Source organism: Amblyomma mixtum, chromosome 1 (genome assembly GCF_055824585.1).
Source record: "Amblyomma mixtum isolate Tamu chromosome 1, ASM5582458v1, whole genome shotgun sequence".
NCBI classification, from domain to species: domain Eukaryota; kingdom Metazoa; phylum Arthropoda; class Arachnida; order Ixodida; family Ixodidae; genus Amblyomma; species Amblyomma mixtum.
Window position 1 is genome coordinate 102,169,968 of NC_143012.1, and position 25,979 is coordinate 102,195,946.

The following is a 25,979-nucleotide window of genomic DNA, read 5'->3' on the forward strand; positions in this document are numbered from 1 at the left end:
CGTTGAGATAAATTGGTTTTTGAGGAAAGGAAATGGCACATATCTCGGCGGACACCTGAACTGCGCCGTAAGGGAAGGGAGGAAGGTGGAAATGAAAGAAGAATGATGTGCCGTGGTGGAGGTCTCCGGAATAATTTCGACCACCTGGGGATCTTTAACGTGCACTGACATCGCACAGCACACGGGAGGCTCTTGCGTTTCGCCTCCATCGAAACGTGGTCGGGTTCGAACACAGATACTCCGGCTCGGTAGACGAGCGCCTTACCACTGAGCCACCGCGGCGGGTTGAGATGGCGCGAAATTGCACAGGTGGTCGAAATAATTCCGGAGACCGCCACTGCGGCACCTCTTTCTTCTTCCACTCCTTCCTTTATCCCCTTCCTTACTTCGCGGTTCGGGTGTAGCTACATTTACTTTCCTTAAAACCAACTTTCATTTTTCCCCAGCGCTGCCAACGCCAGCGCGCCCCCGATCAGGTTGACACGCCGACACGCCAGTGACATCACAGTACAGGGTGGCCTGTAGAAGTTGCTCGATCAATGGGTGCCGCTCGCGTCGAGGAGCGCTTGTCTTCAAAATTCGCTTGCGGAAAAACTACACCACTTTCACGTGCAAAATTTTAAATGAGACATCAGACTACCATAAAGAATATAGACTTAAAATTTAATTTCGATTTAACAGACACACTTCTCGGAGCAAATGTAAAAAAAAAAAACAGATTGTTGACGTTTAAAATTGTACTTTACGAGCTTCCGTTTTGGCGTTGTGCAAAAAAGAAATGTTTCGCTGGTTTTGTGTGCTACTACGGGTTCGTGCCCTATGTCCGCACCGAGGCTTTGCAACCCGTGGTTCCTCACCTGTGGTGGCCCACCGACAGAGGAATAAGCAGCATGTCCCCGCTGGCCTGCCATTTATTCGCTCTTCTTTCTCTCTCTCCCCAACAGCCACTCGTCGAGACAAAAAGAACACGCGAAGAAAAGAGTCACGCGGCGGAAGCCCGCCCAGCAAGCACCATCAGGCCTCGACGGCGAGTGGCGTCGTGTTGCCCGATGAGGCCGGCGTGCCAGCACTGCCGCTCGGGCTGGCAGCTCCGCTCATGGCTGCTGCAGCGTCCGCGGGTGGCGTGCTCGTCGCTCCATCCACGGCGGCAGCAGCAGCGGGTGACGCCGGCGGCTTGCGTGAGCAGGGCAGCATGTCTGGCGGCACATGGTGCATCTGGACGCTGGGCGCGTGCACTAGGCACTTGAGGTTCTCGGCCACAGCACGCACGATGGCCTCCAGGTACTGCTTGCTGTTGGCGTTCTCCTGCACAGAGATCCACTCAGTGAGGGACGGGCTCAACTTGCACTGGTGTGAGGCAACTTTCAACGCACCTCAGCGCTAGTACCAGGGAGGGGAGGCAGCTGTGCTTTACTGCATTTCTACAGTTGAAGTAAGACATGATGTTGCGCTAGTCGATTCATGGTTAAAGCAAAACAGAACTGCGCGAAGACGAACAGAACTGTGCAAAGAACTGTGTCTCTGCGCAGTTCTGTTTTGCTCTAACCATGAACCGACCAGCCCAACATCATGTCTTACTTCAATACATTTTTTCTACTCTGGGCTGTACCACTCTTCCTTTGAACAAGGGACAAGCGTTAACCACCTATGTTAACCTCATTGCACTGTCAACGTGCCAGTCAAGAGTCTGCGCTTTGTGTATGTGTATTCGTGCCTTCTTTTGTTCCGTCGTCTTCGTGCAGTTCTGTTTTGTTCTACAGTTGACTTTGTATAGGAAAGCTTTCTGCCCTTATCCAAGCACGGCTTGCAGCCAAGTTGCACCTGGTTTTCCTTGTGAACCTGTTTCCTGTCTGGCACGGCCCTCGCTTGCTTTGGACGCCCCACTTCAGCTGTACTGTGCATTGTGTCTGTACGCACGTGCTTGTAAGCTACTTTAGCAAGATCATCACGAGCATGTGACCTGTGTATATATGTTGATAAGTTAATAGATTTATTGCACAGTGTACCTTTCCCTCCTATCCTTTCTAACTGTCCCATCACCTCTTTCAATTCATTTCTACACCCTGCCCGCTATCTTTTTATCTCCGCTGCCCCAGCTCAGGGGCTTCCCATAGCAATGACAGATACCGGGGCTAGCAGAAACTTTTTCCTTCCATTTACTATGTTTATTAAACCACTACTACTTGCTCTGCGCACTTAGCTATACTATTCTTCGCAATGCCGCCAATGCTTACAGCGACTCCAAGCTGCATAGGAGAAACACAGCCTCTCTTCCTTCGCAGTTAGTAATTTCCTCTTAAAACAGCCTTTTTTCAACTACAGACACCTAATTTTATTTACCTGCATGTTTCCTCTGTAATGATGCAAAAGGCATAAGAATACATGAACCACCATGTGGTATCCACCTACAACCGCTAACTATATTTTTCTCTCATGCTCTTTCGGTTTGACCAACCACACAATAGCTGTGACGTATAAGGAGGTTATACATGTGAGGCATGACAAACTGCGATATAACCGCTGGTGTGTCATTTGTTGACATTTCAGCTCTTGAAGGAGGCTTACTTCAAGCATTGTAGTGAATAAAAATTACATACTGGCATTACACTTCAGCCTTTTTCATGCCTCAAGTGACCTTTAAAAGTACCTCACGCATTACGTCCATCATCTATACAGATGATGGCTATGATGACGGCTTTCGAGGAGCTACAGTGGAACCTCGATTATACGTCCCCCGGTCATGCGACGACCCGCATTTTACGACGAATTTGTGCGGTCCCGGCAAGACCCCCATAGAGACAATGCATTAAAAACCTCGGTTATACGACGCAAATTTTAGAAGGACACCGCTTCGTACGACGGCTGGCTCGTACCGTCCGTCAAAAAAGGTCGTCAGCAAACGCAGGCCGGGATGTACCGTATTTTCGCGATTCTAAGCACCCCCCGAATCTAAGCACCCCCCCCTATTTTCGGAAAAAAATTTCCGAAAAAAAAAACTTTGCATGCGAATCTAAGCACCCCCTTTTTTGCGCGGAAGAGAGCCTTGCCGAGGCCGCCAAGTGCACTTGCTCTCTTTTTCGTCGAGCCTGTGCAGTCGGAGTCCCGAGGAGGCGCGGCGCGGCCTGCGCGTTGTTGTTGTTGCGACTGAGAGAAGGATGAAAAGGAAATTGCACGGGGCCCCTGCCTACTGGCTCCAGCCGAGCCACCACCGCTGCCAAGTGCAGATAGAGGAGAGTTAAAAGATCAGAGGAAAGATAAAGAGAAAAGATAAGACGCGCGGGCCCCTGCCTACTGGCTCCAGCCGAGCCACCACCGCTGCCAAGTGCAGATAGAGGAGAGTTAAAAGATCAGAGGAAAGATAAAGAGAAAAGATAAGACGCGCTTCGCAGGACGCTGCTGAAAAAACAGATAAGCGGGGACGCTCGCCGAAGCGAGGACAGCGGCGTCCACGGCGCTTTTTATGTTGCTGCTTTCCGACACTGGCGGCACAGAACTGTCTGCAGCTATTTTTTTTTTTGAATGTTTCCTAAATAAAATGTTTTTTCTCGCGCCTGTTTCATCGAGATTTCGCCGCGAAAAGAGAGGCAGGGGGGGGGGGGGGGGGGGGGGATTTTTTGATTTTCGATTATACGACACCCGGATTATACGACCGTTTCGCGTGGTCCCCTGAACGTCGTATAATCGAGGTTCCACTATATACACGATGCCTTGCCTGCACTGTAATCAAGCCTACATCAGTGAGACAGGAAAATCTCAAGATGCATAAAGGGTCATCAACAGTACGTGAAAAATGACAAGCATGCCACTAATGTGTTTGTGGGCCACGCACACGACACTGGACACCAGACAGACTGAGACAAGGCCTCAATCTTATCGAAAGAAAAGAACCTGACGATGCGCCTTCTGCTCGGGTCCCTATTCATCCATACCACGCAAGTAACCTTAAAAAAGAACGAAAGTTTCCATGTCAAGCATCTACCCCCAATCACTACGTCACATTCCTTGCATATAAACTTGCCACCGCACCTGTCCTGCTCATTGTGAACAAGCAACCCATACAGGTTTTAAGGAGTCCTTTCTTTTTCACTGAAGCACAAGGACTCTGGATGGTGAGCAAAAATAAACCCCATTTTTACTGTTTTTATACCCTGTCCAGATATTGCACGCTGCAATACTACTCTACTTACCTGTATGAGCTTATTACCAGTTACCGTTCAGTCACAGCTGGAGACACCGGCACCACACCTGCCAAGTGACCACACCAAGATATGGGGGGGGGGGGGAAGAGGTCGGGGCAAAGTACTCATTCTCATTTTTTGTCTCTTCATTTTGCATTCCATCGTCGATTTAAATTCAAGCCTTCCTGCTAGCCTCCGCGTTCCTGCCCTGTCAACGGGTGCTAGTACTCTCATCCAGAGCTGTAGACACACCTTCCTACTGAGCGATCACCTCAGGCGAAGGGGGGGGGGCAGGATTGAAGTCGGGGGCAAAGTACTCATTGGACGGGATCTTGAAGGTGACCAGTTGTTCTTGTTTCCCGTCTCAGGTGCAGTGAAGAGGAATCTGAACTCGTCTTTTTACCCCGGGAACTCAATCTACACATTCCGAGCATTCTTAGAAACTTCGACTCGCCCTGTGTGGCTGATTTCCCTAACTAAATCAGATTAACGTGCGGCTCCCGCCTTTTTTTAAAATTCTCCCCGTACGGTGGGCGGAGTCGACCAACGCGTGGAGTGTCTTTCAGCCAGCTCCGTGGAGGCTTGCCGCTCTGCCATCCGCGGAGTAATACGTAGTAATCCGTAGTAGCAAATAGTCCGCACGTATTTTTATTTCTGGAGGCTTATTTTGCGGCTATATTATCTGTGAATGAAACTATTCACGGAAACTTAAAAACAAAATAAAGCGAAAGCGAAGCCTCCATGGAGCTGGCTGGAAGGCACTCCATGCGTTGGTCGACTCCGCCCACCGTACGGGGAGACTTCAAAAAAAGAAAAGGTGGGAGCCGGACGTTAATCCGATTTAATTAGGGAAATCGGCCACACAGGGCTATAAGTGGGGGTTTCTAAGAATGCTCAGAATGTGTAGATTGAGTTCCCGTGGCAGAAAGATGAGTTCAGATTCCTCTTCAGTGCACCTTTAAGGCTCCTACTTCTTTGGTCGTGAACCCAACTTGGAACCGCCTCCTCAACAGCAGGGTATCGTCTGGACTCGGTCCATGAAAGGAACGGCATGTGCATGCAATGATCCTGCTTCTTTATTTTGTCCATTGTCTCATGCACTTTTTTGACACTGCCCTGTGGTAGTAATGCCACACAGGGCAATAAGTCGAAGTTTCTAAGAATGCTCGGAACGTGTAAATTGAGTTCCCGTGGCAGAAAGAGAAGTTCAGATTCCTCTTCACTGCACCTTTAATGTTACATCAATCATTTTGTACTCTATCCTCAATTTAAGTTCAAGCCTATCCGCTAGCCTCCGTGCTCCTGCCCTGTAGGCAAGTACTAGTACTAGCCTGACCAAGTGCTGCAGAGACACCCACCTGCCGAGTGACCACCTCGGGGTGCAGGGTGAAGTCGGGGGCAAAGTACTCGAAGTACTCATTGTAGGGTATCTCGGAGCTGACTGGCTCGTCCAGAAGCAGGGCCGTCTCGTAGGTCCAGGCCCGGGCCACGTTGCGCACCGTGTAGCCCCCACCACCCAGCACCAGCGTGGGCAGACCCAGCTCGCGGATGAATTTGACGCACTCGCCGTGGCCGCGGATGCTCAGGTTGAAGCAGCCCAGCCGGTCGCCCGCCAGGGAGTCGGCACCACACTGAAGCACTATGCAGTTGGGCTGGAAGAACTCCATCACACCCTGGATGACGGGCTTGAACACCTGCGCTTGCCCCAGAAAGGATGCCAATGCAGTTGAGGTCTACTCCAATGAAGTCATCATCATCATCATCAGCCTGGCTACACCCACTGCAGGGCAAAGGCCTCTCCCGTGTCTCTCCAACTGACCCTCTCCTTCGCCACTTGGGGCCACTGTATCCCCGCAAACTTCTTAAATCTCATCTGCCCACCCAACTTTCTGCCGTCCCCTGCTACGCTTGCCTTCTCTTGGAATCCACTCCGTTACCCTTAAGGAACAGCGGTTATCTTGCCTTCGCATTACATGCCCTGCCCAATCCCACTTCTTCCTCTTGATTTCGACCAGGATATCATTAACCTGCGTTTCTCCTCTCACCCACTCCGCCCTCTTCCGATCTCGTAATGTTGCACCTATCATTTTTCCTTCCATAGCTCGCTGCGTTGTCCTTAACTTAAGCTGAACCCTCTTTTGTTAGCCTCCGCGTTTGTTCCCCATGGGTGAGTACCGGCAAGATACAGCTGTTGTATACTTTTCTCTTGAGGGATATTGGCAAACTGCCATTCATGATCGCTTGCCTTCACATGGATTTCAGACCTCCAATGGCCATTAGTGGCACAAGCAATTTTCTAACACTTCTTGTAAGTCCTAGGAGGTGATTCCCAGTGGGCATTTATCATCGGAATGGCGTGAACACACGGTTGGAACCATTCCCGTAGAGCGAAAACCTTGTGGGATCCACCACTGCACATGAACAGCGAAAGCTATCAGAAAGGGTGTGCCCTTCAATTGGCTGAAGGCAACACGTGGCATGTGACGTGTGCTCCTGTTCAGCACAACGCAGGAGCCTTACCGGCAGAAAAGCTTTTCCCTAAGAAATTGTGCCCCCGCAAGACAGCCTCTGCACACTTCTGCATGAAAGCTGCCTTGTGGGGGTGCATCTTCTAGCGCAGAGGCATTCTATTATTGCAGCAGCGCGCTCTCGGTCCTGACTTCATGCTTCGCGTCCAGCTCGCCTGACTCTGCTGCTGCTACACATGGGCAGTGAGGGCAAGATCGAACAAAGGGTCAACCTCTGCAATTTATTTGAAATTCTTATATCATAATCACTGGAAAGGAGCAGTCTGCAATAGGTTTTGCCCCCCAAAGATTGTTTTCAAGCCCACGACATTAATAATGACGGAGAAGAGGAATGCCGTGCTTCAGTGCTCTCGTGTTTTGGACAACTTTAATATACTTCATGGTAGAGAGAGGGTGTGGTAGATGGTCCTTGGCGATCACAAAATGAACAAGGGAGGGGAAAACCTCAGGTTGCCTGAGCCAACGTTTCGACAAGGGGACTTGTCTTCGTCTGGGTCTGGGCCATATACTTCATGTAATTCATAACCAAAGTTAGGCGCCTGAAAATTGTTTGAGTAAATACATGGATGTTTTTATTTGTGCTCCGTTATTTTTGTCTGTCTGCAAGCTATAGATGTTTTTATAAAATTTTGCAAAATCCACCCAATCAACATTTTTTAAATCTAGTTTGCAGGTCGTTATATCAAAAACAGCTTGCAGCAGAGGGGCAATTATGCGTTATTATGCAAACAGACCTACCAAACTGCTGAAGCTGATATTATAAGTCTTTTCGACACAGAGATATGATCACGCTAACTTCAAGAAAACACAGAACAAGCAGAATAAGGCGCGCACTTGAATTGAAATTTTAAAACAAGCAGAATGACTTACGATATTGAACTCTGCAGAGAAAAGCGTAAATTTCATCAGAAGCTCAAAGAAAACATCCATGTATGCACTCGTGGAGCTGTCCCAAAGCCAAGAGAACAAACATTCTTGCAGATATTACCGGTGGAGCGAGACGTTGACTCCTATCACAAATGTCTATTCACCAAGCAGAATAAAGAACAGAGATCCCATTTGCATTCAAAGTAGCCTCTGGACTTTGGTGTCCAGTAATGTTCCGCGTTCTCCAGAGTGAAGTGACTTGGCAAAACAGGAAGCGCATCACAAAGTTTGTCGCGTGAAAAAGCTCCTTCACGTCATGCATCCTGTTGTCCTGCATCTTGCACTTAGCAGACGGGTATGCTATATCAGCCTAGAAGTTGAGACTAGACGATTAGTTTCTCTGTATACAGTGCTAAAACGGGGGTTAGTTTGGCTTTGCATCACTGTTAAGCGCACTACTTTACAACACAATCACATGAAAAGACACACACACAACGACGAAGCGCGAAACGTGTATGTTTTTTCATGTGATTGCATTGTAAAGTAGCACACTTAACAGTGATCCCTGCATACCTCGTGCTTTCTTAGTTTCATTTAAGTCAATGTAGTCACCTGCTTGCAGCCAACTAGGAGCAGAGAAGGAAGCCGATGCAACGCTCTACCAGGTAATTCCGCGTGGTGAACAGGTTGAAAACTGCTCAACTACTCTTCAGGCAGCAACAAAAATGCTTCTACCCACAAGCGACGCACACGTTTTGAAATATTCGCATACGCAACTTGGTTTTGAAGGAAGCATCGCTTGGCGCAGTGTAATCATGCTGTGTGTTTGCCTACATCTCGCGTTGCTGGCAGCTGCAGCATCAACAAACATGATGCTCGTCTACACATTCGTCTGTATGAAAATGAGCTCAAGAATGTTCACGTCCGAGGACTGCTTAACGCAGCCGAACATTAGACAGCCTTTCGCTGCTGCGAAGGGTCAGCGGAGTGAGACTGCACCTGAAAGTAGCTGGCATCGTCAATGCCCTCCTTGAGGGGGACATTGACTGAGTAGTAGCGGCCACTCTCGGCGCCAAGCTCGTACATGTCGCCCGTGCCCGGGAAGAAGTAGTTGCCATACTTGTGGAAGGACACCGTCATCACCCGGTCCGTCAGGTAGAAGGCCTCCTGCAGTGCACAGTATATTTCCAGTGTTTTCATCATCATCATCATAATCGGCCCGACAAGGTCCACTGCAGGGCAAAGGCCTCTCCCATGTCTCCCCTACAGACACTGTCCCTCGCCAGCTGTGGCCACTGTATCCTCGCAAACTTCTTGATCTCATCCGCCCACCTAACTTTCTGCCGCCCCCTGGTACGCTTGCCTTCTCTTTGAATCCACTCTGTTACCCTTGAGGACCAGCGGTTATCTTGCCTTCGCATTACATGCCCTGCCCAAGCCCACTTCTTCCTCTCGATTTCGACTAGGTCGCCATTAACCTGCATTTGTTCTCTCACCCACTCCACCCACTTCCGATCTCTCACTGTTACACCTATCATTCTTCTTTCCATAGCTCGCTGCGTTGTCCTTAACTTAAGCTGAACCCTCTTTGTTAGCCTCCGCGTTTCTGCCCCACAGGTGAGTACCGGCAAGACACAGCTGTTGTATACTTTTCTCTTGAGGGATATTGGTAAACTGGTGACGACTCATGCACACCCTAAGAGGACAATAACAGAACCGGCTTGAACCCAAGTTCTGGCGGGACGGAAGAAACATCGGATTCCAGACACCGTGGCAGGCAACCTAGTAATCGCATTTTCTCCCCACCTGGACCCCGTCCCCGTGGTGGATGTCGATGTCGATGTACAGCACCCGCGGGTGGTACTTGAGCAGCTCCAGGATGGCGATGACGATGTCGTTGACGTAGCAGAAGCCCGAGGCCTCAAACTTCTTGGCGTGGTGCAGGCCGCCCGACCAGTTGATCGCAATGTCACAGCACTGCAGCCGCCAGGAGGAGAATAACGTTTAATGAGGCGGCGTTCTGAAAAGACTATTTTCTCTCTCTTGATGTGTTTCTATCAAACTTGTTTTGCCATATTAAAAACAATTTTACTGCTTGCCCTAAATTTCACTGTTATACGCCCAGAAAATTGCTTTCTAATATATACCCTCATGTATACCGGAAATGTTTTCTTTTGCTTTTGTGTAACTCTTTGTGCAATGCACCCATTTTTGTTCCATGGCGCATAGTAGCCTTGTAACTTTACCAATTTTTGTGAACTGCAGTATGTTATCTGAACTCAGTTGTTTTTGTCTATTTTGCTGCACTTTTACTAGGCTTTTTATTTCTAACCCGTTATTTACACAAACTTCTGTATTTGAACCCCCTTACACAATGTCTCTCCGGAGGCCTATAAGGTATTTGTAAATAAATAAATAAAACATATTTTTCCTCTGACTCTTGCAAGGCTGCAAAGTTAAGAAAATGCGGTAGAAGGCAGGCTGAACACGCATTGCGTTCCCACTGACATGCTACAGGCCACGATATTCTTAGAATTTCTTTTCCCGATGCACAAATTTTGGTTTGGAATTTTTTGTGATGCAGTGTTGTCCACTGACATGTCTAAAGTGAGGAGGAAATTTCATAAAAATATTTAAATATCAAATATTGGTAGACACGTACAAGCGCAAAAAAAAAAAAAAAAATACGGACAGAGGAAACAGAACAGTAGTCATTCCTTACTTGCACAACACCTCGAATCACCTAAAGAAGATTGCGAAATGCAGTGTCGTCAGAATAGTGTTCTCGGTGCCTGAGAAGTTGGAAAAACTAGTCAAATTGGCTAATCCATTCCAAAAGCCTAAAGCACCATGCGGTATCAAGCACCGGGATCCTTTTGTAGCATGTGTTTCTGGTGTGGTTTATGAAATTCCTCCATCGTGTGGCTCTAGGTACATCGGTCAAACTGGCCGATGTCTGAATGGCAGATTACTGGAACACAGGGGGAAGGTAGGCAATTATAGAGACGGTAATCTTTCTGAACGTTGCCATGACTGTGCTGAAAATAATAAGGAACCGTGTAAACCTGACTTCAGCGCATGCACGATTGTGGCCAAACATAGTTGTCAGGATGTTACAGGAATAATAGAGGCAGATTTGATTAGGAAAGTGGGTCCATCCTGCGTCAGCGCACCATCTGTCACACTGACTAAAAAGGAAATAATGTTTTTGGGAGCGGCCAAGTGATGTTGGCAGGGACGTCATGCAGCAAGGTGTACATAATTGTGCTTGTGTGTCAATAAATCTTCAGTTGGAAGTAAGCGCTCGTGTTGTCCAAGTCTTTTTCTCTGTCCGTGTTTTTTCTGCGCTTGTACGTGTCTACACAAAGAATGTCCTGACCTGTATACCAAGGCTCCAGCAGGAGTGCGACCAAACACACCTCACCTCATTGTTGAGCTTGACGGCCCCCTCCAGAGAGGCCCCCGTGTACATGGAGCAGAAGTCGTACAGGCCATCAAACACGGGGCTGGACACAGGGGGAGGAAGTCAAGAAGTGCCGCCAACTGTCACAACTGTCTCCAAATTTCACTACTGAGCCTCAAAGTCATTGCCAGCGTGCAATCTGCTTCAACCACCTAGCCCAAACTGAGGTACTTCTAAATCTGCTTGAATCCCCTGCCTTGGAAGTCCAAACCTTTTGGGTATTTCAGTGGTTCAAGCTCACTCTGCGTCTACTAGTACATGTGTGTAGATCTCCTCGCCTCTCTCTCCGCCTTTTATAGGAGTCTTTTATGCCACGGGCATCCGTCCAATTCACCTCCAGTGCAACCACCAAGGTGAACTGCCGCCAGCATTAGCACTTTAGAAGCCAAGGAAAGCACACATTAACTTATAATGCATTGGCATTAGAGGGGTCAGTGCATGGCAGCCACCATCCGTAAGCAGTCAGTGACAGGTGTCTCACCGAGCTACAAACGAACTCGGTACACTACCTATACAAACTTACTATACTACCTCAGGCATAACAAACCTAAGCATGCCACCTCAGATATAACAAACTTTCATGTGTTACTTGGCTTTAAGGGGGGACACTGGTCTTTGAGACCAAAAAAAAGTGACCAAAACATCTGTTTTTCAAAAAGCAACATTTGTGGAATCTCCAGCTATTATTTTCCAACTGTGCCAATTTTTTTTCAAGAAATAAGCATTCTGACCATAATATTAAACTCAGATCATTGTGTAAGCTGAATTTATGCAGGAGCAGGTAATCTAATGGCTTGGAAATTTTGGGCATCTGGCTGTCTTAGTATGTCAATATCTCAACATCTAGGAAGACAGAGATGTCGTATTGCTTACTAAGGGAAGCCGAAGGCACAGTGTGTGCAATAATCGAAGCAGGCTTGTTCAATCGCACTTCAAAAATTTGATAATTTTCCCAAAGTTTATCAATGCATTACACTCACACCTTGAACATTGATATTCCAAGTGCTGTAAAATTACTAACGAGGGTAAAATGGAAAAATGGTTTTGATTATTGCACTCTTTACTCACTATACTATGTAGCCATGGTTTAAAAATGATTTTTTATTGAGCAGTTTTTTTTGCACCGAGGTACTAATGAATAAAAAATTAAAATTAATTACCTTGGGAACCGACTAATTTATGAGAAAGGTCATTACATTGATGAAATTAGTATAAAAAACTGAGCAACGTGATACAGTTTCATTATGATTGGACTAAAAATAAGAAAAATAGGTTTAAGACCATTGTCCCCCCTTAAGTAACAACCTCGGACATAGTGTCCCACCTTAGACACAGCAAATTTTAGTGTGTCAGCCTAGGATAACTGCGAATGCGTTCAAACCAACCACCAAAGATTGCTTAAGAGTTTGTTTTTTATGGTGGTGGTGCTTAGGGTGGGAAATTAGTTGCTTTTCTCACAATATGCAATGGTCAAAACACATCGATTACATCACAGCTAAAGCTCTTAAAAAGGTAGGTTACTTACGGCGCACAGTACGGGATGCTCCTAAAGAAGCAAAATTGCTCATGTACAAAACTCTAATTCGCCCTATTCTTGAATACGCTTCTAATGTCTGGAATCCATACAAGCAATGTGAAATCGATCAAATAGAATCTGTGCAACGTAAAGCTGTAAGATTTATTTTTCGCCGCAACGACTTTCATTTTTCACCCTCATCTGCGATGTCTTCCCTAAACATAAGCCCGCTTGCATCCCGCCGAAAAACTGAGTCCTTAAAACTTCTTCACTCCATAGTACATTCTGCTAATTGCCTTTCAGAGGGTAAGCATATCTCTTTTTCAAAACCATCTGCAACCAGGAGCCATCACGATCTTAATATCCAACCTTTTTTTGCCCGCACTAACGTTTTCAAATACAGTTTTTTTCCGCGCACTGTGGAGTGTTGGAATTCTTTGGATGGCAACATTCGTGCACTATCAATCTCTGATTTTGCGTCGGCAATTGAGTCGTAGCATTGTATGTTGTTTTTCTAGCGTTTATATTTGCAATGCTTGTATGTACTTTTGTATGCGTGGAATTGTTCCACATTTTTGTACCCACTCCTGCTATAGCCCCTTGAATGGGGCTGCAGTATTTTCAAATAAATAAATAAAAAATAAAAAGGTACTGATATTGCTGATTATAAGTCAATGTTTTATTGAAAAATTATTTTCCAAACGTGGGGGGTCGACTTAAAATCAAGTAATACTTTTGTTTGGGCGAGTTGGTTCATCTTTGAACGGGTACAAACTTGCGCTAAGAATGCGGGACACAGCAAAGGAACACACACGACATGTAGTACAGAGCGCTCGCTCTGTGCATGTCGCGTGTGTTCCTTGGTTGTGTCCGTCCCGTCTTCTTCGCACAAGTATGTACCCGTTCAAAGACTTATAATTGGAGTGGACCTATGTGCAAGGTCAAGAGTAGTTTCAATCGAGCTACGGATAATATCATGCTCCGTGCACACATAATTGCTTAACAGTTGTCAAGACGCAGTGCGATAGCAAGCCTGCTTAAAAACAGACATCTGAATGCGCAGGAATCTGAAAAGGAATGCCCAGCTCACAGATATAAATGTGCGAAGCCAGCAGTCAGAGACAAACAGAGACGAGAGGCAATGAAATGGCACTGTGGTGTGTGGGCTGGCTTCTGGATTCTGGTCCTTAAGGGTAACAGAGTGGATTCCAAGAGAAGGCAAGCGTAGCAGCGGGCGGCAGAAAGTTAGGTGGGGGGATGGGATTGAGAAGTTTGTGGGGATACAGTGGCCGCAAATGGTGAAGGACAGGGTTAATTGGAGAGACTTGGGAGAGACATTGGTTTGCGTCTCTGCCTGTCAGATGACACACAGCCTATGCAATGATGCAGCGTGGCTTTCAAGTGACAAGCAATCCTCTGTGCCGAGTCGGGAAACAGTGCCACAGCAGGGAGGTGTCAGAAGAGTGCATGAGGGAATGGACAAAACAAAGAAGCCGGATCATTGCATGCACATGCCGTTCCTTTCACAGACCGAGTCCGGACGATACCCTGCTGTTGAGGAGGCGGTTCCAAGTTGGGTTCACGACCAAAGAAGTAGGAGCCTTAAAGGTGCACTGAAGAGGAATCTGAACTCATCTTTTTGCCACAGGAACTCAATCTACACATTCTGAGCATTCTTAGAAACCTCCACTTATTGCCCTGTGTGGCCGATTTCCCTAATTAAATCGGATTAACGTCCAGCTCCTGCCTCATTTTTTTTAAAATTCTCTCCGTACGGTGGGCGGAGTCGACCAACGCGGGGAGTGCCTTTCAGCCAGCTCCGTGGAGGCTTTGCTTTCGCTTTATTTTGTTTTTTCAGGTTTCCGTGAATAACTACTTTCATTCGCAGATAATATAGCCGCAAAATAAGCCTGCAGAAATAAAAATATGTGCAGACTATTTGCTTCTACGGATTACTACGTATCACTCCGCCGCTGGCTGAAACGGACGGAGCTGGTTGAAAGGCACTCCACACGTTGGTCGACTCCGCCCAGCGTACGGGGAGAATTAAGAAAAAAAAAAAGGCGGCAGCCGGACGTCAATCCGATTTAATTAGGGAAATTGGCCGCACAGGGCAATAAACTGAAGTTTCTAAGAATGCTCAGAACGTGCAGATGGAGTTCTCGCCACAAAAAGACGAGTTCAGATTCCACTTCACTGCACCTTTATTGTTTGCCGTGACGACACTCAAGCAAAGACACACACTATCACAGAGGAGATATGCACCCCATGCACTGAGTTTAAGGTGTGAAAGAAATCGGTGACAAATTTCATGAAAAGGAAACTGCCCGAGCCTAACACGATGCACGACTGCAGGCCAAAGGTTGCCTGAAGCATACAGTCCACTGACGAGGCATACAGTCGCAACCAAACTGACATCTGCTTCCGGTGTTTTGACCAATCAGCTGAGGCCGATTGTGACGGTTTCAATTATGACACCACAAACTCGGGATAACCTGGTCATCGTCACGGATATGGACCCTAGTCATCAGCCGCTGGATGTGGCACTGAGCAATCCGTTCAAAGCATAGAGTTTCTTACTATTACCTAGAGGGAAAGCTGGCAGCCTGTCTATGGAAGTTTGCATGGCGACCCCTCGAGACCACTTGAGCCACCATGGGCGCTCAAAGCATCATGGGGCGGTGAGCTACTTGTTGCGGAACTGCAACTTTTGGCCAAAAAATAATAGAAACTTAAAGTTGTTTGATAACTACAAACGTCCTAACATTCAATATCTGGTCTAATGATTGCAACAAACGAGCAGAAAAGCATTTAAGTGCAAAGTTTGCCCAAAATAAGAGACGACTCGCTCTCCTATTGGCCAAGTAAAGAACACTATAAAAACTAATATTTCGTAATTAACAGGCGCACTTTTAAAAGTAAATATGTTTTAAAAAAAAATGTTGTTGCTTAAACACTATAAGAGGCTTTTAATGGAATTTCAGAAAAGTGAAACCTTTTATTGGCGTCGTGTGTCTATGCGTTTTCACTACTATGGCTTTTGCACACTGCGTTCGCGCGAAAGTCGTCTGCGCACACACGGACAGCGTTTTCGGAATGAAACATCTTAGTAGTGCCACTCCGTGCTCCCCACAAACTACGACTGTCTCGCAACAAGTAGCTCACCGCCCCATGATGCTTTGAGCGCCCATGGTGGCTGAAGTGGTCTCGAGGGGTCGCCATGCAAACTCCCATAGATGGGCCGCCAGCTTTCCCTCTAGGTAATAGTAAGAAACTCTATGGTTCAAAGACCACATCAGTGCGTTCTGCAATGAATGGCTCCAACAGGAAAACCCGAACACACTGACAGGGCGGCTGAAATGCGCTTCTTCCAGTGACGTGGCGAAATGGGTCAATGATCTCTGGTATGGACTACTAGTGTCGACACGGCCTGTGAAGCGTTTTCCACGTGTGGCATCTTGGTACCGCTTCCGAGCAGCGGCAGTGACTCACAAGATGGCGATGACCGCGGCTGCATCCTTCTCGGTGATGAGTTGCAAGAGATGGCTCATGGACAAATAAATGTTTCTTTGCATGGCAGTCTTCTAAGAAAACTTATTGGTCAGCTAGGGCCACAGGGTGAGGCAGTGCCGACTTATCAAATCAAATCAAATTCATTGCAACATCACAACGCACATTGCAACGCTGCGGGTGCAGGCAAAAAGCCCTCAGGAGGCTTGACGAGACCTACACTCTACTAACAAACACTGGGCAGAAACAGCTATGATGATCACTATGGTGGGAATGGGCACAAAACAATGGGAAAAATTCGGAAGAACACAAAAGAGACAAAAGAAAAAACGAATAACATGCAATCTTCTTTCAGAGGGAGGAGATACATTCTGAGCTAAGAGTAGTTGGCAAGCAGTATTTTAACATTCGACACCCGTAATTTGTTCAGGTGCGAGGAACTGCTTCGCGGTCAGTGCTATGTGTGTTGTACACATTGATTCGCAATGTTAATGAGGTAAGATCTTTGAGGTATGTGTCATTTTTGGATATGCCACGGCGGTAGCGTGAACTAAGCACTGAATTTTGCAATGCGGTGACGGGTAGAAGCTGCAATTCATCAAACATTGGTTTTGTGTGGGTGTTAAAGTTGGTATTCATAATGATACGTATTGCTTGTTTCTGTAACCTAAAAAGGATGTTAATACTTATATTCGGAGTTAATTTTTTTTTTTTTCCCAGAGGGGTGAGGGAGGTGCGAGGGGGGGAGGTCGCAAGTTGAGGGGGTCGACTTATAAACTGCAAATTATGGTAATTTCACAGATGGTAGAAGAAAAGACAACCCCACTCAACTAGACACCTTTACATTCCCTTATGCTTTTCTTGGTTTCAATGACTCTGTTAGCCTGTGTTGTATCATCATCATCATCATCCTGACTACGCCTACTGCAGGGCAAAGGCCTCCCCCATGTCTCTCCAATTAACCCTGTCCTTCGCCAGCTGCAGCCACCGTATTCCTGCAAATTTCTCAATCTCATCCACCCACCAAACTTTCTGCCGCCCCCTGCTACGGTTGCCTCCTCTTGGAATCCACTCTGTTACCCTTAAGGACCAACGGTTATCTTGCCTTCGCATCACATGCCCTGCCCAAGCCCACTTCTTCCTCTTGATTTCAACTAGGATGTCATTAATCCGCATTTGTTCTCTCACCCACTCCGCCCTCTTCCGATCTCTTAACGTTACACTGATCATTTTTCTTTCCATAGCTCCCTGCGTTGTCCTTGACTTAAGCTGAACCCTTTTTGTCAGCCTCCGCATTTCTGCCCCATAAGTGAGTGCCGGTAAGATACAGCTGTTGTATACTTTTCCACAATTATTGGATCTTCAGGGAACATGCATTCTTGCATGCTGGTTCCTCCCAAGTATGCACTTATGCAGTACGTTAGTTAACTTTCTGACAAGAGCTTTCAAGAAATTCTGCAGCACGATACTTCCTAAAATGCGTGCAACTAGTTTCCCTTGACATCAAGCTATGCAATCAGTGTGAAACTGTCGTCCTGCCTATCCTAAAACTTGCGTTATCCTTAAGGTGAAAGGTGGGCACAAACACAAGGTAACCTACAAGGAAGAGACAAGGACAAACCCGACATATTCAATTCGCAGGGGTTCTGAAGGAGATCTCAGTACAGGTTCCCTGAGATGTTAAATGGTGCTGCTTCCCAAATTTCTTGAAGAAGTGTGGCGCTGGTGTAGAGGTAGAGCACCTTGTGTGCCTCGAGTGCAAGAGGACCGCCTCATATGCAAGAGGACCGGGGTTCGAATCCAAACACCGCGAAATTCCCCACTGGATTAAAAAAAAAGAAAAACTCGGCGTGTCAATGGAATTGCATAACCAGGCCTGCGGTGCAGCCTAGTCTCAGTGACCAGAACCGACAACGCACTTCCCCACCAGAACAGGATTTGGCCATCCCGGTACTTGGCCACAACCTTCTACGAACAAACTAATCAACCTTCGGCTCTCAGTCCCCAGCGGCTGCGGAGCAAATGACCAGTCAGACCTGTGATGCAGTGGAGGGTGCTAAGAATCTCTGGCTCCGGACAGGCCGCCATTGGAAATTGAACCTCGCAATGGTTAACGCAAGAACCTTATCCAGTGAGGCTAGTCTAGCCGAGCTGTTGGAGGAATTAGGGGGCATTAAATGGGATGTCATAGGGCTTAGTGAGGTCAGGAGGACAGATGAGGCGTATGCAGTACTAAAGGGGGGGCACGTACTGTGCTATCGTGCATTAGCAGACAGACGAGAACTAAGCGTGGGATTCCTCATCAATCAGGATACAGCTGGCAACATAGAGGAGATATACAGTTAGCGAGAGGGTGGCAGCTATCATAATTAGGCTTAATAAGAGGTAAAATATGAAGGTGTTACAGGCCTACGCGCCTACAACAAGCCATGATCACCAAACCGTTGAAAGCTTCTATGAAGACATGGAATCGGCAATGAACAAAGTAAAATCACAGTACACTGTTCTAATGGGCGACTTCAATGCAAAGGTAGGCAAGAAGCACACCGGAGACCAGGCGGGAGACCAGGCACAGTCTCCAGGAATAGCAGGGTTCCAGAGTTTGCAGAGAGAAATACTTACGGATCATGAATACCATCTTCCGGAAACGAAAGAACGGATGTTTGCAACAATGGTGACTACAGTTGGCAGAATGAAACAAAACAGTATATGTTCAAAATTATTCAAAGTAACTTGATTATGTCATCAAGCTTTCGAATACTCTTCGAATAATTTGCATGAAGTTCGAATAAGGCCTGCCGCATTTTTTTTTCCATGACTATTCCAAAAGCAGGGACCATAGACACCGCGTATCACACTGATGCGATCGGCATGTGAGGGATGGAGGGTGCGGTCCATTCATGTGGCAGCGTCTATAATCCTCATACATGGCCTCAGAGATCAGATGTTGTGACAGGGCCCAGGCAGGTTCAACAGACCTGGCTTTGAAGCCTGACCTCGGAGGCCATGCCTCAAACGTAGCTCTTGCCCGTCTCATGCACCGAGATGCGACGCAGTTATCATCTTCCGTTATCAACAGCAAAAGGTACTTTTCCTATGTGCATAACATGACAATGACAGAGTCAGTACACTGACTTTGTGTTGCAAGCTTTAAATGGAGATCAATGGTGCGTCTTTTAACATGCTCACTGCGTCGTGGGTCACCGGTGGGTCTCGTCATTGAATTATTCAAGCTCTGTGGCCACGAATACTGTGTCACATGACGAAGCTATGGACCAGACCTAATTGTGAGGCCTAAGAAGGAGGACCTCGCAATCAAATCAGTTCTACGGCTTCAGTGTGTGACCGGTATTCGTGGCCGCACAGCATGAATAAATGACAAATCCCAGTCGTGACCCGTGACGCAGTGAACGTGTTAACAGATGCAGCTATGCCTGCAAAAGCAGAGCTTCGCTGTTTCTCACAATTGCTCGTTGGATATTCGTACAAGCAGAGAATATTCGTAAAAATCTTCGATTCATATTTGATTCGGTTCTCTCACTATTCGATTTGTATTTGATTTGATTTTTAGCTACAGTATCTGTATTTGATTTGGTAGCAAAGCTACAGTATTCAATTTGGTTTGGGAGAAGAACTACTGACGACAGCAGCAGCAGCAGCAGCAGACTCACCAGTCGTCCCCCACGTTGAAGTGGCTCAGGCTCTTGGTGAACGTCTGGATGTTCTGGGGCGTCACCCGCTCCAGGAAGTCAATGTACTCCTCCGAGTGGAAGCGGCACATGTCATGCGAGCTCGCACGGTACGGCCGGAACACCTGGGCGCACAGCAGAGACTGGGGCTGCACACACAGAACTGGCACGGAAAAACACAAACTGCCCAATGGTGTGCTCTTTTCAGGGTACTAGCACTTGATGCCTCGCTAACGACAAAGATGTCCTGTAGGTGGTTGAAGCCAGAGGACAGCAGGTGTGCCACCATGGTGGGAAAGTGAGAGAACTCATTTCACAGCAGCTGCGACCAAGTGGAAAGGAGGAAAACCAGTTTCGTGACAGCTGCAACCAAGTGTCATGGCAGCAGCATCAGTGGGGAAGGAAGGACATTGTCGCTCACAAGGTGAAGCAGGTTGCACGATAGCTACAGTGCACTGTGCCAACAAAGGTGCTGTGCACCCTTGGATGTACTGAACCTAACTATGCCACCTCAGATATAGCAAACTTTTGTGAGCTAACTTCGGAAATGATGAAGTATCGTGTAATACCACGCATGTAACAAACCTGAGCATGCCACCTCAGATATAACGCACTTTTGTGCCGAGACCTCAGTTGTCATAAACTCAATGTGTTGAAATCGGATATACCCAACCCACCTCAGATATAACAAGCGTTTCGTTGGTTTTGGTTCTGAGGAAAGGAAATGACGCAGCAACTGTCTATTTCGGCGGACACCCAAACCGCGCCGTAAGGGAAGGGATAAAGGAGGGAAAGCGAGGAAGAGGTGCCCTAGTGGGGGTCTCCGGAACAATTTCGACCACCTGCGACCTTTAATGTGCACCGCCATCACACAGCACATGGGTGCCCTATTGCGTTTAGCCTCCATCGAAATGTGGCCGCCGCAATTGGTACGAACACGGGTACTCCAGCTCAGTAGACAAGCACCTTAACCACTGAGCCACCACAGCAGGTGGTTGCTAACGCATTCAAACAATCCACCCAGGATCGTCAGTTTTTTATTCAGATACCTTATGGCAGGAATTTTCAAACTGTTTTGCCCCTATGAACCCCATGTGAATTTAAAAGGAAGAAACAGCGCGAAGAAACACGGACACACGAAGGAACGACACACACACGAGTGCTGACTCACAACTGAAATTTTATTCTGGAGGAAAGACGCTTAAGTAGAAAACGTGAGGGGGTGGGTAACAGGGCTGCTGCAGCGATAACCGGCAGTCAGTGTGGTCGCGTCACAAGATGGCAAAAAAACACAACAGGGAACGAAAGGAAAGTTATACACAATAAAAAGACGGTGTAAAAGGCCACGCAACGGTGGTCAGGTAGGTAACATTAACAAAAAACGAAAAACAGTGAAAAAGTACCCAAAAGGGCAGGGAATGCGTAAAAACCATGAAGGACACAGATGAGATTATGCAGGTGAAAACATAAAAAATGTAAAAACGTGAAGAAGGTAAAAGCTTTAAAAACGCGCCCCAAAAAAAAGGGGGGGGGGGGGGTACGACTAAAAGCAAGATAAAAGCAGTACCAACAGAGGATCCATGAATTATTCAGCTGTGTGTAGCACACAAGAACCTTAGGTGCTTGTCAAGTCACCCAGAAAATCCAGCTCTTTCTTTAACAAGGAGAGGGATGGAGTACTGACGCACTGTTGACCGGCATAATGGATTTTGAGGGCTTTCACGATTTCCCTCGTCAACCTATCTCGTCCTCGCCCGATAGTGGTGCAACGATTAAAGTCAGGGGTGCAGATTCCTTCAAGGGTGTTTCCTCCAATTTTGCACTTCTTGCAGTGCTTAGCCAGGTGCCCAGAAGTGGCTACACCTTTAACATTGTTTTGATGTTCTTGGAGTCGGATATTGATACACCTTCCCGTTTGACCAATGTACCTCTTCCCGCATGACACTGGCAAAGAATAAATTATTCCTCACCCTGCACCCTCACGGTTCCCGCGGGTAATTCACTTTGGAACAGAGGGCGGAAAGCTTGTTTGGGAGCCGTGAAGACGACATCCATGCTGTGCAACTTTCTTGAGGCAATGGCTGATTGTGTGGAGGTAGAGCATTACCACAACAATTCTGTGCTTACTGTTTGAAGTATCAGGTTCGATGTGGTGCCGGGACTTCTCGATCATGGAGCCAGCTACGGAAACTAGCAGATGTAAAGCCTGCTGCCAAAAGGTGAACGGTCTGGTTATTGAAGCTGTCCAGGAAGAAATGCTCTCATGATTTTTGCAGCGTTTTTTTGGAAGCCCAGTTTTGGAATGCCCTACCTCCACACAATCAGCCATTGCCTCAAGAAAGTCGCACAGCGTGTCGGCGTGGATGTCGTCTTCACGGCTTCTAACAAGCTTTCCGCCCTCTGTTCCAAAGTGAATTACCCGCGGGAACCGTGAGGGTGCAGGGTGAGGAATAATTTATTCTTTGCCAGTGTCATGCGGGAAGAGGTACATTGGTCAAACGGGAAGGTGTATCAATATCCGACTCCAAGAACATCAAAACAATGTTAAAGGTGTAGCCACTTCTGGGCACCTGGCTAAGCACTGCAAGAAGTGCAAAATTGGAGGAAACACCCTTGAAGGAATCTGCACCCCTGACTTTAATCGTTGCACCACTATCGGGCGAGGACGAGATAGGTTGACGAGGGAAATCGTGAAAGCCCTCAAAATCCATTATGCCGGTCAACAGTGCGTCAGTACTCCATCCCTCTCCTTGTTAAAGAAAGAGCTGGATTTTCTGGGTGACTTGATAAGCACCTAAGGTTCTTGTGTGCTACACACAGCTGAATAATTCATGGATCCCCTGTTGGTACTGCCTTTCTATCTTGCTTTTAGTCCTCTGCCCCACTTTATGGGCACGTTTTTAAAGCTTTTACCTTCTTCACGTTTTTACATTTTTTATGTTTTCACCTGTATAATCTCATCTGTGTCGTTCATGGTTTTTACGCATTCCCCGCCCTTTTGGGTCCTTTTTATTTTTTTTTGTTAATGCTACCTACCTGAGAAACCACGGCCCTTTACATTGTCTTTTTATCGCGTATAACTTTCTTTCGTTCCCTGTTGTGTTTTTTTGCCATCTTGTGACGCGAACACACTGATTGCTGGTTATCGCTGCAGCAGCCCTGTTACCCACCCCCTCACGTTTTCTATTTAAGCGTCTTTCGTCCAGAATAAAATTTCAGTTGTGAGTCAGCGCTCGTGTGCGTCATTTCTTCGTGTGTCCATGTTTCTTCGCGCTGTTTCTTCCTTCTAAAGGCATTACCAACTAGCCCGCAACCTTGCTCTTCTGAACCTCATGTGTCAAGGACCCCCCCCCCCCCCCATCACTGGTCATTAGAAGCGTCGGAATTGATCGATGTTGCTTGTGAATGGACCATGTGTTCCTTTTTCTTGCTGTTTCATTCAATTATGTAAGTAGTGTGTTTACTACCGTAATTTCCGCACTTTTTAATTTTTAAATTAGGGCTCCCAAATAGCGGGTGCACAAATTGAGAGACGCTGTAGTGAAGGGCTCCGGAAATTTCAACCACCTGGGGCTCTTTAACGTGCACTGACATCGCACCGTACACAGGCCTCTAGAATTTCGCCTTCATCGAAATTCGGCTGCCGCGGCCGGGATCGAACCTGCGTCTTCCAGGCCAGCAGCCAAGCACAGTAAACACTGAGCCACTGAGGCAGGGCACGCGCGTAGTATTCGGTGCACGGAATATGCGTGATGAGCGACCACTTTCTTCAATCATCAAAACTGTGAAAATTGGCCAAATCGCCCGACAAAGCCTGGGCGGCTCACCACCACATCTTTGCGACTCAGGCTATGCTAGGGAAGCCATGAGGGCAGTCGCTCATCTCCTCCGTTGTCAGCAAACAAGGAAAGAATGAGTGAATGAGTGGACATGAGGGTGAGTGACTGGTTGTGAGTGCGAGCTAGTCGTTGTGAGACTGAGTGGTTGTGAGTATGAGTGGCCATAAGTGTGAGTGTGAGTGAGTGGTCATGAGTGCCAGTGTGAGAGTGTGGTTGGCAGTGCGAGTGAACAAGAGTGCAAGTGTGAGTGGACACGAGTGTGAGCGAGTGGATGTGAGTTCGAGCGGCCGCAAGTGTGAGGGTGATTGAGGCACCTCTCATGGTACCGAGGTATGGCCTTTCACCCATAGTTAACTCGTCAGGCGGGTGTACACCTTTCTATCTTCCATGCGAATACACGAAATGTCACTAAGAGCAGCCCTACATTATCATGCAGAATCATCTCCCGAATAAGCCACGGCATTTTTTCTTCAAAAAGAAAAATTCCGCCAAAGACAGGTTTCTCTACACGAAAAGAAAAGTCCTTTCAAGAGCTTATGATGACAAGTCGCGTATTCGCATGGTACCTGCGAGCAACCTACACGGGAAATGGGATGTGACTATTGTTTTTCCCTAGTTGCGGCGTCGCGCCTTCGCGGTATGGAGCCGCTGTAGTGACGGGGGCAGCAGAAAGCAACGAGGAAGCAACGTCGATGCCGCTGATTTAAAGTTGCATGGTTCAAACTGAAGGCACAGTGCACGAAGGACGGGACAAGGCAGAGACAAACACAGCGCTGACTTGCGACTAAAAGGTTTTATTGCTCGCACGCAATAAATAGGCGAAAAGGGAAGCATCAATGATGATTGTCAAAAAAACACACAACAAACAAATGCACACAATCGCACCCTACACTTAGCGTACTCAACTGTTCAGATAGCCAATTTCTTTTTGTGTTAGCGCAATGGAAGGTTTGCTGACGCAATTGTCAGTGTAGGGTGCGATTGTGTGCTTTTGTTTGTTGTTTTTTTGACGATCATCACTGATGCTGTTGTATCTGTTGATTGTGCTCCTTTTCACCTATTTATTGCGTGCGAGCAATAAAGCCTTCTTGTCGCAAGTCAGCGCTGTGTTTGTCACTGCCTTGTCCCGTCCTTCGTGCGCTGTGCCTTCAGTCTGAACCATGTACCGACTAGCACAGACGAATACCTTGCTGTAAAGTTGCATGTTCATAGCCGGTCGGCACTCCGACGATTAGATCGGGCTGCTTTAATGCGGCCAGAATTGGCGCGCGGACTTACCTGCATTTTCTTGTAGAGGCCATAGTGCATCACCAAGCTGTGCGTCACTGACAGTCGCTGTGGCTTCATCGGGTGCCCCGGACCTGCGTATTGGGGACGACAACCACAGGTTTCGATTCATGGACGACTCCCCGGACGCAATTTGTTCGTGACATGCGCACACTACCAGAGCAAGGCAGCGCCCTTATGGTAGAGCAGCCCCCCGGTGCAGAGCCGGGAAGGAATACACCTCCCGTTCCTCGAAAGAATCCCCAGACAACATCGCGTGCATACGTCCGGAAGGGTGACAGCAGTACCGCTCACAACGGAGACACCGTCTGAGACACCATCGAATTTGCGCTTTAGATGTCCACGTGCATCACGTACCGTAGTGAAAGTTCCCTACGTCCGGGTCCCAAAAGTACATCACATTTTTCTTGGACATCACGAATATGACCAACCCATCTTCTCAACTTGACAACGACGCTGCCATGGCAGCCATGGCGACCACAGGGAGATTGCACCTCCGCAGACAAAAATGAGACAAAATGAAGTTCTTTTTACGTTTAAAAAAACTTCATAAAAACAATTTAAAAAATTAAACTATTTGTTTGGTTTGCTATTAGAGGCTAAATTAGTAGTATAAACACTAACCAGGGAGAAACTCGGAGAAGGTCCGAAGCAAGAATCCGAAGCGTCCGAAGCAACTTTCAGTTTCAGTTTCGGAAAAGGCGCGCTGTCGAGTGCTTCTTGCGAGTATGAGTGCTTCTTGCGAGTATTTGGTGCCTAAGCACCAAGTGCTTCTTTCTCACAGCTAGACCGGTGAATTGTTCGAGGTAAAAGTTCGTACAGAAATGGAATTTGGTCGGCAGAATTGTTTTATACCGCATTATTTGGGGTACTTTCCTGAATCAATAAGAAAAAATCAGATATTCGCATCGTCTGCGGCGGCGATGAAACGAAACGGGCCTCTCTCTCAACGATTGCAGCGGTGGCGCCATCTCGTTGGTCGACTGTGGAGAATAGTCAAAAGTGGAAAGAGGGGGAACGAAGGGGGGAGGCTTGAACACAGTTCAGCAAATGCATTATCGATGGCCACAAAAAGGTTCGCTTGACCAAAACGGCACTAAGT

The 25,979-nt window shown here is 47.3% G+C and overlaps 1 protein-coding gene across 1 annotated transcript; it reads right to left on the reverse strand.

Moving 5' to 3' along the window:
* Positions 1-644: 644 nt before the first annotated feature.
* On the reverse strand, positions 645-25,380 carry LOC149367352 (histone deacetylase 3-like). The gene is made up of 8 exons (XM_089555238.1): positions 25,235-25,380; positions 24,869-24,951; positions 19,734-19,876; positions 10,998-11,079; positions 9,380-9,550; positions 8,573-8,740; positions 5,537-5,872; positions 645-1,305 (listed from the first exon to the last, which is right to left on the reverse strand). Exons 1-8 carry the CDS (start codon positions 25,290-25,292, stop codon positions 1,015-1,017), a joined length of 1,332 nt encoding a protein of 443 aa, XP_089411364.1. The 5' UTR covers positions 25,293-25,380; the 3' UTR covers positions 645-1,014.
* Positions 25,381-25,979: the final 599 nt, after the last annotated feature.